This window comes from Danio rerio, chromosome 8 (genome assembly GCF_052040795.2).
Source record: "Danio rerio strain M-AB ecotype USA chromosome 8, GRCz13ab, whole genome shotgun sequence".
In the NCBI taxonomy this organism is placed as follows: domain Eukaryota; kingdom Metazoa; phylum Chordata; class Actinopteri; order Cypriniformes; family Danionidae; genus Danio; species Danio rerio.
In genome coordinates, this window is record NC_141028.1 from 45,433,366 (window position 1) to 45,447,483 (window position 14,118).

Below are 14,118 nucleotides of genomic sequence, written 5' to 3' on the forward strand. Positions count from 1 at the left end.
AACTCAGTGTGCACTAATAAGCACAACTATGGATTTTAATATTTCATTAGAAAATCTTGAATGCTGAACAAGATTGTTCATACTTAGTTCATGTTAGTAAATATAATAACTAACATTAACTAATTGAGCATTATTTTAAATGTCACTGATGAATTAGGGAATTGAGCAATTGTTAATAAATAATTTCTGAATCATTTTATAATTCTTTACTAATTTAATTCAGGTTATTTTTTGCTGATTTCTCTCAATTAAATTTACCTTGGAAAAATAGAAAGAAAATGATACATTAATTTGTAGTTTAAGCATATTGAACACACACCTTTTCTGAAAATCATAACCTTTTAAAATGTTGCATATATACTTAAAAATAAAAAAAGTTGTAATTCTGGATACTATTCTGTCACAAACTATTTTTCAAAAGAAGGTAATGATTCGCACTCAATTGCTTCATACTGTTTTTATTTTTACTTTTTCTTACATTTTACGGGTGATAACAGACAAACAGACGTTTCGGCACAAAGCCTTCCTCAGTGTGTCACAATAATAGTAACGATCAGATTAACGCACCAAACCAAAGAAGTAACTAAAAAAACCGCAAGCGCGCAGGACAAACTTCAGTAACTCTACAAACAATTTTTCGCAATAAAAAATAAAATGTAATAATTATAACATGAATTTGAAATCTAATTTTCTAACATCTAAACATCCTTATCAACAGTAACAATTCTTTTTCTTAAAGCATTTAAGCACAAATTTAATTCAACTTTATGTTTTACATAATAACTAACCATTTTGTTGTCATTTTTGACAACAACCCTGTCAAAATTTACACTGATTCATGGAAATGTCTAAAAATACAGAATTATGCAAGTCAGGCTAGCAATTTAGTTTAATTCATGTTTATTTCTATAGCGATTTTACAATGTAGATTGTGTCAAAGCGGCTTAACATAAGATTTCAGAGTTGAAGTTCAGCTCAGTGTGGTTTAAATGTCACTGCTGAAAGTCCAAACACTGAAGAGCAAATCAATCTAGTATAGTCAATTGTTCACCAATTCAAATAATATGCATGTTAATGATGTTCTCATTTTCACAAATGCATTTTTGTTTTGTTTTACACTAAAATAATTAGTTCAGTATTCAAAAACTTGTACTTTGAACGCTTTTCAGGCTCCTGCATTTTTTTTTTGTGTGTCAATTAATGTTAAAAAAAAAAAAACATTTATAGTTGTGTAAAATGATGTTGTATAAACATAAAATTCAGCTACAAATTCCAGATATGTCTTCTGATAAAACTATGATCATCAGTTTACTGTCAAATAAATATATCTTGTTTTAAGGATGTTTAGCTATTTCTACTGGAACAGAAGAGAGCAAATTAAAGTTTAAGTGAATTAGTGTTGGAGATTAGCTGTTGATTGTCAGTGGCTCTTGGGGTTGCCCTCACAGATGTAAGGGTAAGAAAGTGTGCAGTCTGCATCGTTCCACATCCTCCGTCTGTTCACTATCTCCCTAGAATGAAGCTGCCCACAATCCTCACCATTCACACGGACATCCCAGTCATCTGGCTGACCGACATCCCAGTGGCTGAAACAAACATTTGTAATTATATTAACACTAAGCACCATGTGGTCAATAGCCAAAGCTCAAAAATATCCAAATGTCCTAGTCAAATTGTGTTTTCTTACAGTCCCACAGCTTTAATCAATAACGAATTAGATGAAACTACATTTTTTTAAACATTGTAATTTATACCTATAAGCACCCAGAAGGTCAAATTTACCCATACTGTAAAACTCAAGTTAAGAGAACTCAAGCCATTTTGAAAACCAATTGCATTAAATTGTGCACCTTTTTACAGGATGTAAAATAAGTCTTTGGTGTCTCCAGAAGGGCTTTGTTAATTGTACCCTGGTGAAAATGTCTTTTTTTTCTTTTTTTCTTTTTCTTTTTTTTGCTTAAGAGGAAATTGTAGCTGTTTTGCACCTGTGCCTTTAAATGCAAATGAACTGGTTTACCCCGCCCACCCAGCATCAAACAAATAAACAAAGCAAAATGACAGACAGCAACTGATGAAAGAGACCTGCAGTCACAAATACCAAAGGTTAGGACTAAATCCGATAGCTTCCAAATGGTTATTTGATGTAGTTGTTGTAGAGTTTGTTCAGCCTTTGTGTAACAACAAATGAGCCACACACAAATATTGTTACTAAATGTGCTATTATTACAAAAAACAGTCTTAAAAGGGTACCTATTATGTAAAAATCACTTTTATAAAGGGTTTTAACTTAAACACAGTTGAGTGGCAACAATAAATGAATATATGCAGCTTCTAATGGTAAAAAATATTAATTTTATTTTTTAATAATCACACTTTTGAAAAACTGCAGAAACCCTTCGATTGACATTCTCCCATTGTACGTTTCATCAGAGGACAAAAGCCCCACCCATTAGTGAAGATCTTTCCCTCATTTGCAAAGAACGCTAGTCTTGTTTCTGAATTTGCCACTATGCTGACACATTTGTAGTCCTGTCCTCTTTTGAAAAGCGGACTAGGAGCACAAACTCATTTAAAATCAAAGCCACAGTCAGTTTCAAAGAGTCATAAAACATTGTTTGTGGGATATTTTGAGCTAAAGTTTCACATACACACACTAGGGCAGTAGTCCCAAACCTATGAGTACTGTTAACTTAATCCATTTGAATAAACAATTGTTCTTACTGTTCAGTAGCACTAAACTCTGTTCCATCCACCCAGGACCATTGTCCCTCTTCTTTCTCAACAAGCCCGATCCAGTAGCTGTCAGACAGCTTTACGATTGAAGACAGAAAGTCCTGGTTTAAAAAGAAACCAAACTCCAATTGAACTTAATGTTCAGACTTCAACAGATATCTGTAAGGTGTGTTCTTGTCTTACCAGTTCAGCCAAGTCATTGACTACCACTAAGTGTGATCCTTTCTGGATACAATTGCTTTCTGCAGTTTTCCAGTTCCTCTTTATTGTAGACTGAAAGTAGCACGAGCCTTTATAAAACACCCAGTTTTCCTGACAGGGTCCTGTACGAACATTCAGTTACACATATATAATCTACCTCAAATCAGAAAATGTTGGGACTACATGAAAAATGCACATAAAAAATAAGTAGTTATTTCTAAATGTACTTTGACTTGTATTTCATTGCAGACAATACAACAAACATTATTTAATGTGTTCCTCAAGAATTATATTTATTTATTTATTTACATAATTTTTCCAAATAAACTCGTATTCCAATTTTGGTTCTTGCAACACAATTTAAAAGTTGGAACAGTCCAGCATTTACCACTTTGTACTGCTGCAATTCATTTTCACAACACTTAAAAGATGTTTAGGGAGTGAAAACACCAAGTGATAGGGTCGATACCAGATGCCGCCAAGCCCAGAGAAGTCAATGACACTTCTGGACACTGGTAACATGGGGCTTTCTTTTGGCACAGTACAGTTTTCACTGGCATTTGTGTATTGTGTACTGGCATAACTGTGTATTGTGGTACTTGACAAAGATTTGCCAAAGTAGTCCTGAGCCATGTGGTGTTATCGTTTATAGATGAATGACGATTCTTGATGCAGCATCGCCTGAGGCATCAGAGATCACGGTTGTTCAGCTTAGTCTTGTGCCCTTCTCATTTACACATAGAAAGTTTTCCAGATTCTTTGAATCTTTTAATGATATTATGCACTGTTGAAGTTGAAATATCCAAATGTCTTCCCATCTTTCTTTGAGAAACATTGTTTTTAAACATTTCAATAATTTTATCACATATTTGTTTGCAAACTGGCCATCCTTTGGCAATGTTTGCTTGCTAAATGACTAAACTTTTCTTGGATGCTGTTTTTGTATCAAATCATAATTACAATCACCTGTTGACATCTGTTTTAAATCACATCATTATTTACTCAATTTATCTGCTTACTAGCCCTAAATTGCTCCTGTCCCAACTTATTTGGAATGTGTTGCAGGTCTGAATAGCAGGAAAGGATGTATATTTACTAATTAAATTAAATGAAATATTTTGTGTTCATATTGTCTGTAATAAATTACAAGTCAAAGCATATTTGGAAATCACTATTTTCCTTTTTTTTAATTTGTGTTTTCTATACTGTTCCAACTTTTTCTGATTTGGGATTGTAAATAGAAATGAACTTTAAAGAACAGTTCACCAAACTTTGAAAACTTTCTTAATTGACTATAGGGCATCTGAGATGAAGGTGATTTTTTTCTTAAGTAAAATATTAAAGAGGATTTTTAGATGAAACCGTGGTCCTTGGTCTCTCATAAATTGCAACTCAGTGTATAAAAGAAAAAAAAACTGGGCCACATAGCATAGGCTACATCATTTAAAAATATTTTTACATTTTGATTTCCAAATAAAATTGTTAAATTGCTAATGCTATTATTAATTAATTAATTTATTTATTTTATTGGTAATAACAAACCTTGCTCTGCCACTGGCACCTGCATCACAAGTTCAGAGAAATGACCATTCTCTGTAAGAAAAAAAACATGAATAAATTTATTTTTACACAACAAATTAGATAGTTAATATGAATGAACCACATTTACCAGTTGTTTGTAATATATGATTCATAAGTGTTTTCCTGTAATTACACTTTTGAATTGCATTGATGGATCATTTGTTTATATATGTTTACATAGTGTATATACAGGGTTTCTGCATGTTTCACCAAGTTAAATTTAAGACTTTTTAAGTGATTTTTAAGACCATTATGAATGAAATGACCTATACAGGGTTAATTGTTAAGGATTTTTGGTGAATATCCCAGAATATCCAAGATTTTTCACTTGCCCAAATAAAAACTATTATAATTTAATACAGTTAATGATACAATAATAATAATATTAATTTAATAGTGTGTCGGTTTCCCCTACAGTCCAAAGTGTATTGGTGAATTTGTGTAGGCTAAATTGTTCTTAGTGTATGTGTGTAAATGGGAGTGTGTGGGTGTTTCCCAGTAATGGTTTGCTGCTGTAAAGGCATCCGCTGCGTAAAACATAAGCTGGATAAGTTGGCGGTTCATTCCGCTGTGGCAACCCCAGATTAATAAAGGGTCTAAGCCCAAAAGAAAATAAATTAATTAATTAATAATTTAATATATACAGTTGAAGTCAGAATTATTGGCCCCCTTTGGTTCTTTTTTCTTTTTTAAATATTTCCCTAATGGTGTTTAACAGAGCAAGGACATTTTCACAGCATGTTTGATAATATTTGTTCTTCTAGAAAAAAGTTGTATTTGTTTTATTTCAGCTAGAATGAAAGCTGTTTTTAATTTTTCAAAAAACATTTTAAGGGTAGAATTTTTAGCTTTATTTTTTGATATTCTCCAGAACAAACTATCGTTATACAGTGACATGCCTAATTACTGTAATCTGCCTAATTAACCTTATTAACCTAGTTAAGCCTTTAAATGTCACTTTAAGCTGTATAGAAGTGTCTTTAAAAATATCTAGTCAAATATTATTTAGTCATCATGACAAAGATAAAATAAATCAGTTGTTGGAAATGAGTTATTAAAACTATTATGTTTATAAATGGGTTAAAAAAAATCTTCTGTTCGTTAAACAGAAATTGGGGGAAAAAATAAACAGAGGGGCTAATAATTCTGACTTCAACTGTGTGTGTGTGTGTGTGTGTGTGTGTGTGTGTGTGTGTGCGTGTGTGTATATATATATATATATATATATATATACACTGTAAACGATTTCTGTTGTTTTCACGGTATTATACTGCATTTCTCAACAGTTGTTTACTGTATAAGCTGTGCACAGTGTGTTACTGTATATATTGCTGTTTTCACAGCATGATAATGTATTCTCAACATTTCCATACTGTGAACATGATTAACAGTATGCTACTGCAGATTTTACTATGAATTTTGGGAAAAAATCAGTTACTGTGCATCTAAATACAGTACTGCAAATGACCATGAAAAACTCTACACACACTTTATATTATTATTATTATGTTTATTTTATTTTTTGACAAAGTATTTTGTGAAGAAAAATAAACTAACCAGTTTCTTCAGACTGTTCAGTGCATAAAACTGTCCCCTGGTTTTCCATTTTTGAGTGTGCTGCACCTTAATTTTATAAGGTTAACATGAAAATATTAAATCATTTTTAATCAACATAACTTTGTGCTTAACCAAAACGTAAACTGGAACAAAAGTAATTGATTCATGAAACCAAAGTCAGCTTAAATGTCAGAATGACCAGCCTGCTTTAGACGGATTCATGAGGTTAGGGCACCCCTCATCACCATGGAGGTCACATCTCCGCATTTTCAAAACAATATTTTCAAATACGCACCATCTCTATAAATAAACCACAGACTTGAGTTTAAAACAACTACATTCCCGCATGAAAAACGGCTAAAACTAAATTTCATAACACATTCATTATAGAGCCATCTAAGACCGAGGCAAGTCTCACATGTCTAGCCGATTATAACCTCGTTTCGCCGGATACATGAGTGATGATGGACACCCTGGAGGTCAGAATCTCCGCTATCGGCAAAGCACGCTTAAAATGTACACATGATATCTATAAATAAACCACAGATTTGAGTTTGTAAGAACTACATTCTCGCATGAAACACTGTTAAAATTTCATTTCGTGACATATTAAACGCAATATTTATAATATTAGCTGGGCTTTCTCATCCGCCATTACCATTTGCTTGTTGATGTGAAATGAATTCTGGGAGAAAATAAAAATAAAAATATTAATTCTCAAAACACTTCAAACAAACTTTATTCTTATTGTCAAGGTCAAATATATGTAATAATTTCGCTGGTAAAGTGAATAAAAAACAATGTTACTATATTGTAATCAATATCACGTTTGCACTGGTTCGGTTCAGCACTCGAGCAACTCTGAATCGTATTGAACCGAATTGAACCATTTGCTCAGGAATTATTTGATCACACGTGTTCACAAGCACATTCAGCAATATGCAATTAGTGTATAATTAGTGTATAAATGCGTGTGGCCGAGCAGTATAACGAAATAGTAATGAATCATATACAAAAAGGAATCGGTTTTAATTCGATTCTTTACTGTTCACTAAGGAGCCGATTTATAGAACCGAACGGACACGACTCGACATGCAGGCAACGGCTCTCCTAATTTGAAATTCACCTGTCGTCTTTCATCCAGCGAATTCATCCTCGGTAAGTGTTTTAAAGTCAAATTCTGTCCGTTAAAGGATTGTTTTGTATGTATTTCTGTGTATTGTGTGTGTAATTTAAAAGAATTAACCAAGTGACATTATTGTAGGTTCTTATGTTATGTCACGCTATCCGTTAACAAATGGTATTTTAAACAAGAAATAACAGACGCCAGGCGGTCATTGTAGTGTTTGCGAGGTATTAGATACAGTGAGTTTATCTTGAGTGAGTTTTTGACCATACGTTAAGTTACCTGAAAAAACATAACTTTAACTTATTGTAACTGCATTAATGAATTCTCTATTTCAGCACAACACTGAGATGAAGGCGAAGTCACCATGAAAAGTTAAACGTTTACCGTTAAGGTAAGCTCTGGTCTTCACATAGTCATTATGACTAAGCTTTCATTATGGTAAAATTTTTCAACTGTAAGTTAGTTATTTAAACTAAACTCATAATGAAATGAGTCTTAACTGTTTTATTAAATGGAGCTGAAAATTAAATGCAGTTGAATTATTTTAAGCTAACGTTGATATTAACAAAATACATATTAATTGTATATTTCTCAATAATGTTAATGAGCTTGATGTATAGTGTGTCATTAATTGTACATTTAATTTTTGGTGTTCAGGTGTACCTGAGGTGAGTGTACGTTCTGAGTACACAGATGTAAGACAAAGTCATTATCCCTATATATATATATATATATATATATATATATATATATATATATATATATATATATATATATATATATATATATATATATATCCATCCTATTCTAAGATAAATTGATGGGGTCAGGGAATGATTTGTGTACAAATGTATTTTAACCCCATACAGATTGGTATGGTTGTACCATAGATTTAGATTAATTAATGTTAAGTCTTATTTTACTCTTATTATATTTATCTCTTTTTCAGCTACAATAATTGATGTTGAAAAACTGATGCTACCAATCGCTCCTCACTTGATTGTTCAAGGTAATGTTGATGTCTTCCTCATTTTGATTAGATTTTTAAATGTCAAGTTGTTCACAGATTTGTTGTGAGAAGTTTCATGTACAACCTATTTTTCTTCTTCCAGCAGTTCCTAAGATAAAAAAAAATCTGGTGTTAAAACAGCCACGGCTATGCTATTTGCCTACCAAGTGCTGAGTAAATATTAGACAAACATTTTTTTCTATAACTGTTGTCTTTGTGTTTATTAGCAATTTTACTGGGCATATGTGTTTTTTTTTTCAAACAGCCTGGAAACTGTAAGTTTAGTTCAATATGTTATTTTATGCTATTCATTTTTGTCTTAACATGGATTGCATGTTGAAGCTATCGTTTTATAGTGGGAAAATGTAAAAGAGAATCGCTGAATACAATGGCATAATGATTCTGCTTGTTCACAGAAGGTACTTGATTTAGTTTTCCTCAAGCGACACATCAGTTTTTATGACTATTGCTTGACACTTGAATTGAAGGGACAGTTCACCCAAAAATGAAAATAATAGCATCTTTGGCATCCTCCACTTGTTTCAAAATAGTTATATATTTATTTTGTTCCGTTGAACACAAACTCGTATTTTTTAAAGAAATTTGGTTCAAATATGGATGTCAATAGATTCTATTGGAATAAACTATTCCTTTAAATATTTTGTTCTGAGACTTATTTATATGTGTCTTGTCTTTTGTCATATTGTCCTTCTAGCCCAGATTGTGATGGACCTGGAATGCGACACCAGTTACTCTTAAGACAAGAACCGAATAAAGCACAGATGTGGAGGGATTTGAAGAAAAAATAACTGGAGGGAAGGAACCTTTAGGTAAAATCACCTGCTTTATTTAGATCTGAAGTATTTTATTTAACATAGAGATTTATTGTTTTAATTCTAATTTAAAGCAAACAAGGTTGAGCACCCCTGGTCTAAAAGCTCAAAAATGCTGTTTCCGTGATAAGGTTAAATGTAGTTTAGAAATAGATTCATTAGGATCAATGCTTAAAGTAAACATTTTCTTCTCTCTGTAGACCAAACATGTTTACTATCCCTCACATTTTAATAAATTGTTTCTGTTTTTGTTTCTTACAGTGTGGGTGAACATACTACCTGGATGTCCAACAAAGGCTGCACCAGAGCTCATTTGATAGCACATATTCTGTCCTGTCTACATCTCTGATGACCTGGAAGTGCTTCGACATCAGTGAGTAATACATCTTTATATTGTCATGCATACAGGATATCTGTAAGCTTAGCTTTAATGTTAGTTTGTAATCAGCAGTGACTGTTTTAAAAATTAAGTATTTAAATTATTCTCAACGTTTTACTGATGCTGTGCACAGTAACGTTATGATGATTTAGTTTGAGGAAATGTCATTGGAGAGGTGTTCGTATAAAAAAAAAAACAATTTGTATGAAATAACTCGATAAAATGTTTATTTGTCTCGCTGACATGCCATCACTGCTGCATATTGAAATACAGTAATACGAATTGACAGCAGAATATTACCACAAATATTTCATTAAGTAGGCTAGACTGCTGTTTAGTTCTCTATTCAACTTTAACACATTTCCTCGTGTCGCTGAGCCTCTCTGCAGATTTTGCCAAAAATGAATGCTTAGTGATTACTTTGTTTTATGCAGACCATATATCAGTAACTTATCATTAGCATTATTTAAAAAAAATCACCCACAGCTTTCATGTTCTCTAACATAATCTTGTCTGTAAGTTAGAAGTGGATTTATACTTGTTAAAAGCCTAAAAGTATTTAATTAACATTAGTCACGTTAAATTAGATTATTTTATTTATTTAATTTTAATTATGTAGCCTCTTAAAGTGAGAATGAACTGTGTTCACCCCTCTTAAATCCGTGGAAGCACTAGTAGTGTGATCATGGAATCAGATATTCGAGCTATACAGAGTCGGACATTAAGTTAAGATGAGACTTTATTTTTTTACACACCTGTGTGGACACTTGACTAGCAGTGCAGTGAACAGCAGTGCAGTGTTTCGTTTCTGAATTAATTAAATAATTTGAGGCATGATTAGTTTTTACTTCAGTGATTGATTTTGCTTGTCATTTTTGCAGGATCATCATCATGCTGCTGCCCTTTTTCACTGTCCCTTTCCACATCATTTGGCCTTCATCATTTCCTGTCTTGTAGCAGTATTTTTACCTGTTTTTAAAATTGTAATAAATTTTGATGCATTAATTGTTGACTGGTTCTAATGATCAATTGTTTATAAGTGTTCTGTTGCTCTGTTATATTGAATTATTGCTACTGTTTAAGCATGGTTTACACAATAAACCTTTATTGTGAAGTTAAAGTTTCAGTTTCTTTATTTTTCTTGTACGTCTTGAACAGTTAAAATAACACTTGTGCAATTTTTGAAATTTTTTTACCCATTATAAAGTAGCACTATTAAATAAAATAAAATAACATTTAATAACTGTAAAATACTATACAGTAATAATGAGAGTAACGTTAAAATACCGTAGTTCTTCATGGTAAAAATGTACAATAAAATACTGTTTTCAGTTTTGCAGTATGTGCACCACTACTGTAATTAGTGTTACAGTAAAAATCAACAACAGTAAAATGATGTATTACATTTTACAGTTAATGTAATACTAATGTAATTAGTATTACAGTAATGTTACTGTTTTATGAAATACAGCAGCTACTGGATAATTGTTGCCAGTAACTTACTGTTAATTTAACAAGAAATCGTTTACAGTGTATATATATATATATATATATATATATATATATATATAGTCAGGTGTCAGTATTCTCAGTAGTAAATAAATGGAGAACTTTTAAACAAATTTTACTGTTAGGCAGGGGTTCTTAAACTCTCTGTCCTGGAGGACCTATGTCCTGCAAAGTTTAGTTTCAACCCTAATGAGATGCACATGGGCTAGCTAATCAAGCTCTTACTGGGCTTTCTAGAAACATCTGTGCAGGTGTGTTGAGGCAAGTTAGAGCTAAAATCTGCAGGACACTAACCCTCCAGGACCGAGTTTGGGAACCACTGTTGTAAGGAAAGAAACGATTCTATTTGTAAATAAAAAGTTAAAAGTTTTATTGAGATTGGGATTGTTGATGAGTGTATGTGTGTTAATGGCCAGATTGGGATACATGAACAAAGGAAAATTACGACCCGTTAAAAAAGATTTAAGACCTACAATTCTATATTTCTGTAGGTTTAAGACTTTTCAAGGCCTACAATTTTGCTTTGGAGTTCCAAAACATTTTAACACTTTTTAAGACCCTGCGGATACCCTGTATATAACATTTTACTGAGAAACAGGTCCTTACCAAATTGTGGAGTTTTGGGGGCATCAACAAAGGTCTTCATATAAAGTCTAACATCTGCAACCTCTTGGCTGATCTGAGAGACTTTAAAGAATCATAGCCAAAATCAAACTCCAAAAAGACAAACTACAATATCAAAAACATAATAGGTGGCAGAAAAATGCTTAAACATACTTTTAATTCCAACAGCCAGTGTCAGAATAAACACATAGAGGGCAAGAATGGCATATATTATATAAATTATTCTGTTCCTTCTTCCTGTAGATGGAAACAAGAAACAATCTGAAAAAACAAACCTCTCAATTCAATGTCATTTAACAAACAATAATAGTATTTCATCATCATGTTGTTTTTAAAAGTCAGACTTTGTTAGTGATGTGGAAAATTTATTCTGTTTTCAGTTTTTAGAATACCTTTTTATTATTATCATCCTTAATTAAATTAAACATTCTCTACAAGAAAGAAAAAAAAATCGTCTTCCTCACCTGATTGCATAATGAATTTTTGTCCACTGTGATTAATTTCTGTCTCAGCTGATGTAAATCGATCATATGATACAGTTTCCATGTCTGAGAAAAGCAAGACGGAGGACGTATTCAGAATAAATGATTAAAAATAGATTGAAATGTGCATATTTTTTTCCTTTAAACAAATGCCAAGAGTAATACTGAGGTGTAAATAAAAAGCATGAATGTACAAAACGCAAGAGTTTCAAGGCCATGTAACAGGCAGTTGAATATTAACTTTATCTGAACTTCATCCATCACAAACATGGAGAAGAGCAAATGATAATGTCTGTCCACATACTGTTTGTTATATAAAAAAGAGCAGAATGAAGGCACTTTTGTATATTAGAGATTTATTACACAATATATTTTAGTTAAAGAAATTTATTGTAAAGCTGAAAGCATTCTTACTACATTAAGAAGCACTTAAAACATTCTCATTACATTCTAATTTTAAAACAAACTAAATAAAACACTGACAAACCAAATAACTCTGTTAAAAGTTTCATTTCAAATGACATATTTTAAGATCATGGTTGTGTTTCCCCTAATTTAACCCACATTTGGATAAAAAAACAGCATTTTACCTGAAATAAGGATTTTATCATTAAAGTTCTTATAAAAGAAAATTATTATGCAAAAATACAGAAAATCAAACAGTGGAGTGCAGTCAATCTTACTGTATAAAGTGAGTTTGTGTGGACTCTTCTGCTCGTCTGCTGCGGTCAGTGTCCTGATGGCTGTTTTCATGGCAGTCTGCACTTACGCAACAACTCCTATTCATTTCCGAGAGGGAAATCGACCATCCTAATGTCAACTGGACTTATTTATAAAAATCATGATTGCACAAGTGTGAAATATCACAAAATTTTCAGTTAAGAAATGGGCTACACATCCACATTTTGTTTTACACCCTGTTATTCCAAATGGATAAAATGCATTGCTTTCCCTCTGCACTTAACAAATCATACAAAATATTGACAACATGAAAGACATTTGAGTGAATTCTTTGCAAATTTATTTCAAATTTATATAAGGATTCACTGTCATTTCTCAATACTTTGTTGAAGCACTTTACTCAAGCAATCAATTTAATTTTGATGTTGTTGTTTTTGTTGTATCTAAATCCTTACAAGTATTATCACCACCTATTGTATCGGATATCAATTTAAACTTGTACTGGTGATGAGTCTGAAGTTTAAAAGGGGCAGGAGGAGGGGTTTGGGCGTAAGTAGAAGAGTGGTAGAGATGCTACATACTGTAAATACACTATAAATATCGCGTCCCAGCCCTGAAAATGAGTCAATACCGCTGCCATATTGGTACTGGGTTCCCAAGACAAAAGTAGTTAACTGCTCTTAGTAATGACCAAAGGCGCTTTTGCGCATTGTACGGGTCTAATAATCAGTGAACAAAGAAAACCAAGCTTAAAGGCATAACATTTCAGATATAGGTATGATTACTTTTTTTATGATTTTGCATGGTACAAATCTTTTTACTCAATGTTGCTGATGTTACAGTTCCTTACCGCATTAACCATATTGCAAATTGTGACAACTTGCAATGAATAGCAGCTTTTTTTTTAATTGGCAGGATTACATGATCTCAGTAAACAGAGCTTCCTAATGTCATACGTGTTTTGAAAACTGTACGTTTCTCCACTGAGGAGAGATCTGTGTAATACCATAAAATCCACACAGGTTCTCACAGCGTGCCTGCAAGTGGTGAATCATTGAACAGATTTATGGTTTTTAACTGATCTCAGATCAGTTTTACAAGTTTGTTGATGAAATTAAAAGGAATATTTATAGCTACACTGCAAAACATTACAGTGAAAATCACTTAATAAAATAAGGTAGTTTAACTTAGAATAAAAAAGTTACTTTGATTTAATGAAAAAGAGTTATGATAACTCATAAACTGATTATGTTAATTAGAACACTAATTGAATGAGTTATGAATTAGTTAATTCTATATTTGTGTTAACTCTAATGCTAGAAGGAATAGCAAACCATTGTAGTTTCTTTATAGATGTTTGGACTTCCCTGAAGTTAATTGACCTGTTTAAGTTAATTGAA

The 14,118-nt window shown here is 32.1% G+C and overlaps 1 protein-coding gene and 2 long non-coding RNA genes across 4 annotated transcripts; 2 read left to right on the top strand and 1 right to left on the bottom strand.

Moving 5' to 3' along the window:
* Positions 1-883: 883 nt before the first annotated feature.
* On the bottom strand, positions 884-13,865 carry asgrl1 (asialoglycoprotein receptor-like 1). 2 transcript variants are annotated; one of them, XM_087262512.1, is made up of 8 exons: positions 12,721-13,865; positions 12,020-12,103; positions 11,709-11,792; positions 11,538-11,618; positions 4,477-4,527; positions 2,917-3,056; positions 2,722-2,834; positions 884-1,586 (listed from the first exon to the last, which is right to left on the bottom strand). In XM_087262512.1, the coding sequence occupies exons 1-8, from the start codon at positions 12,788-12,790 to the stop codon at positions 1,421-1,423; spliced, it is 789 nt and encodes a 262-aa protein (XP_087118638.1). In that variant the 5' UTR covers positions 12,791-13,865; the 3' UTR covers positions 884-1,420.
* Positions 7,139-7,936, top strand: LOC147842810 (uncharacterized). Its single transcript, XR_015498332.1, has 3 exons — positions 7,139-7,230; positions 7,537-7,592; positions 7,859-7,936. It is a non-coding gene; the product is annotated as an uncharacterized LOC147842810 (long non-coding RNA).
* On the top strand, positions 8,317-10,542 carry LOC147842811 (uncharacterized). Its single transcript, XR_015498327.1, has 4 exons — positions 8,317-8,629; positions 8,926-9,040; positions 9,305-9,416; positions 10,304-10,542. It is a non-coding gene; the product is annotated as an uncharacterized LOC147842811 (long non-coding RNA).
* Positions 13,866-14,118: the final 253 nt, after the last annotated feature.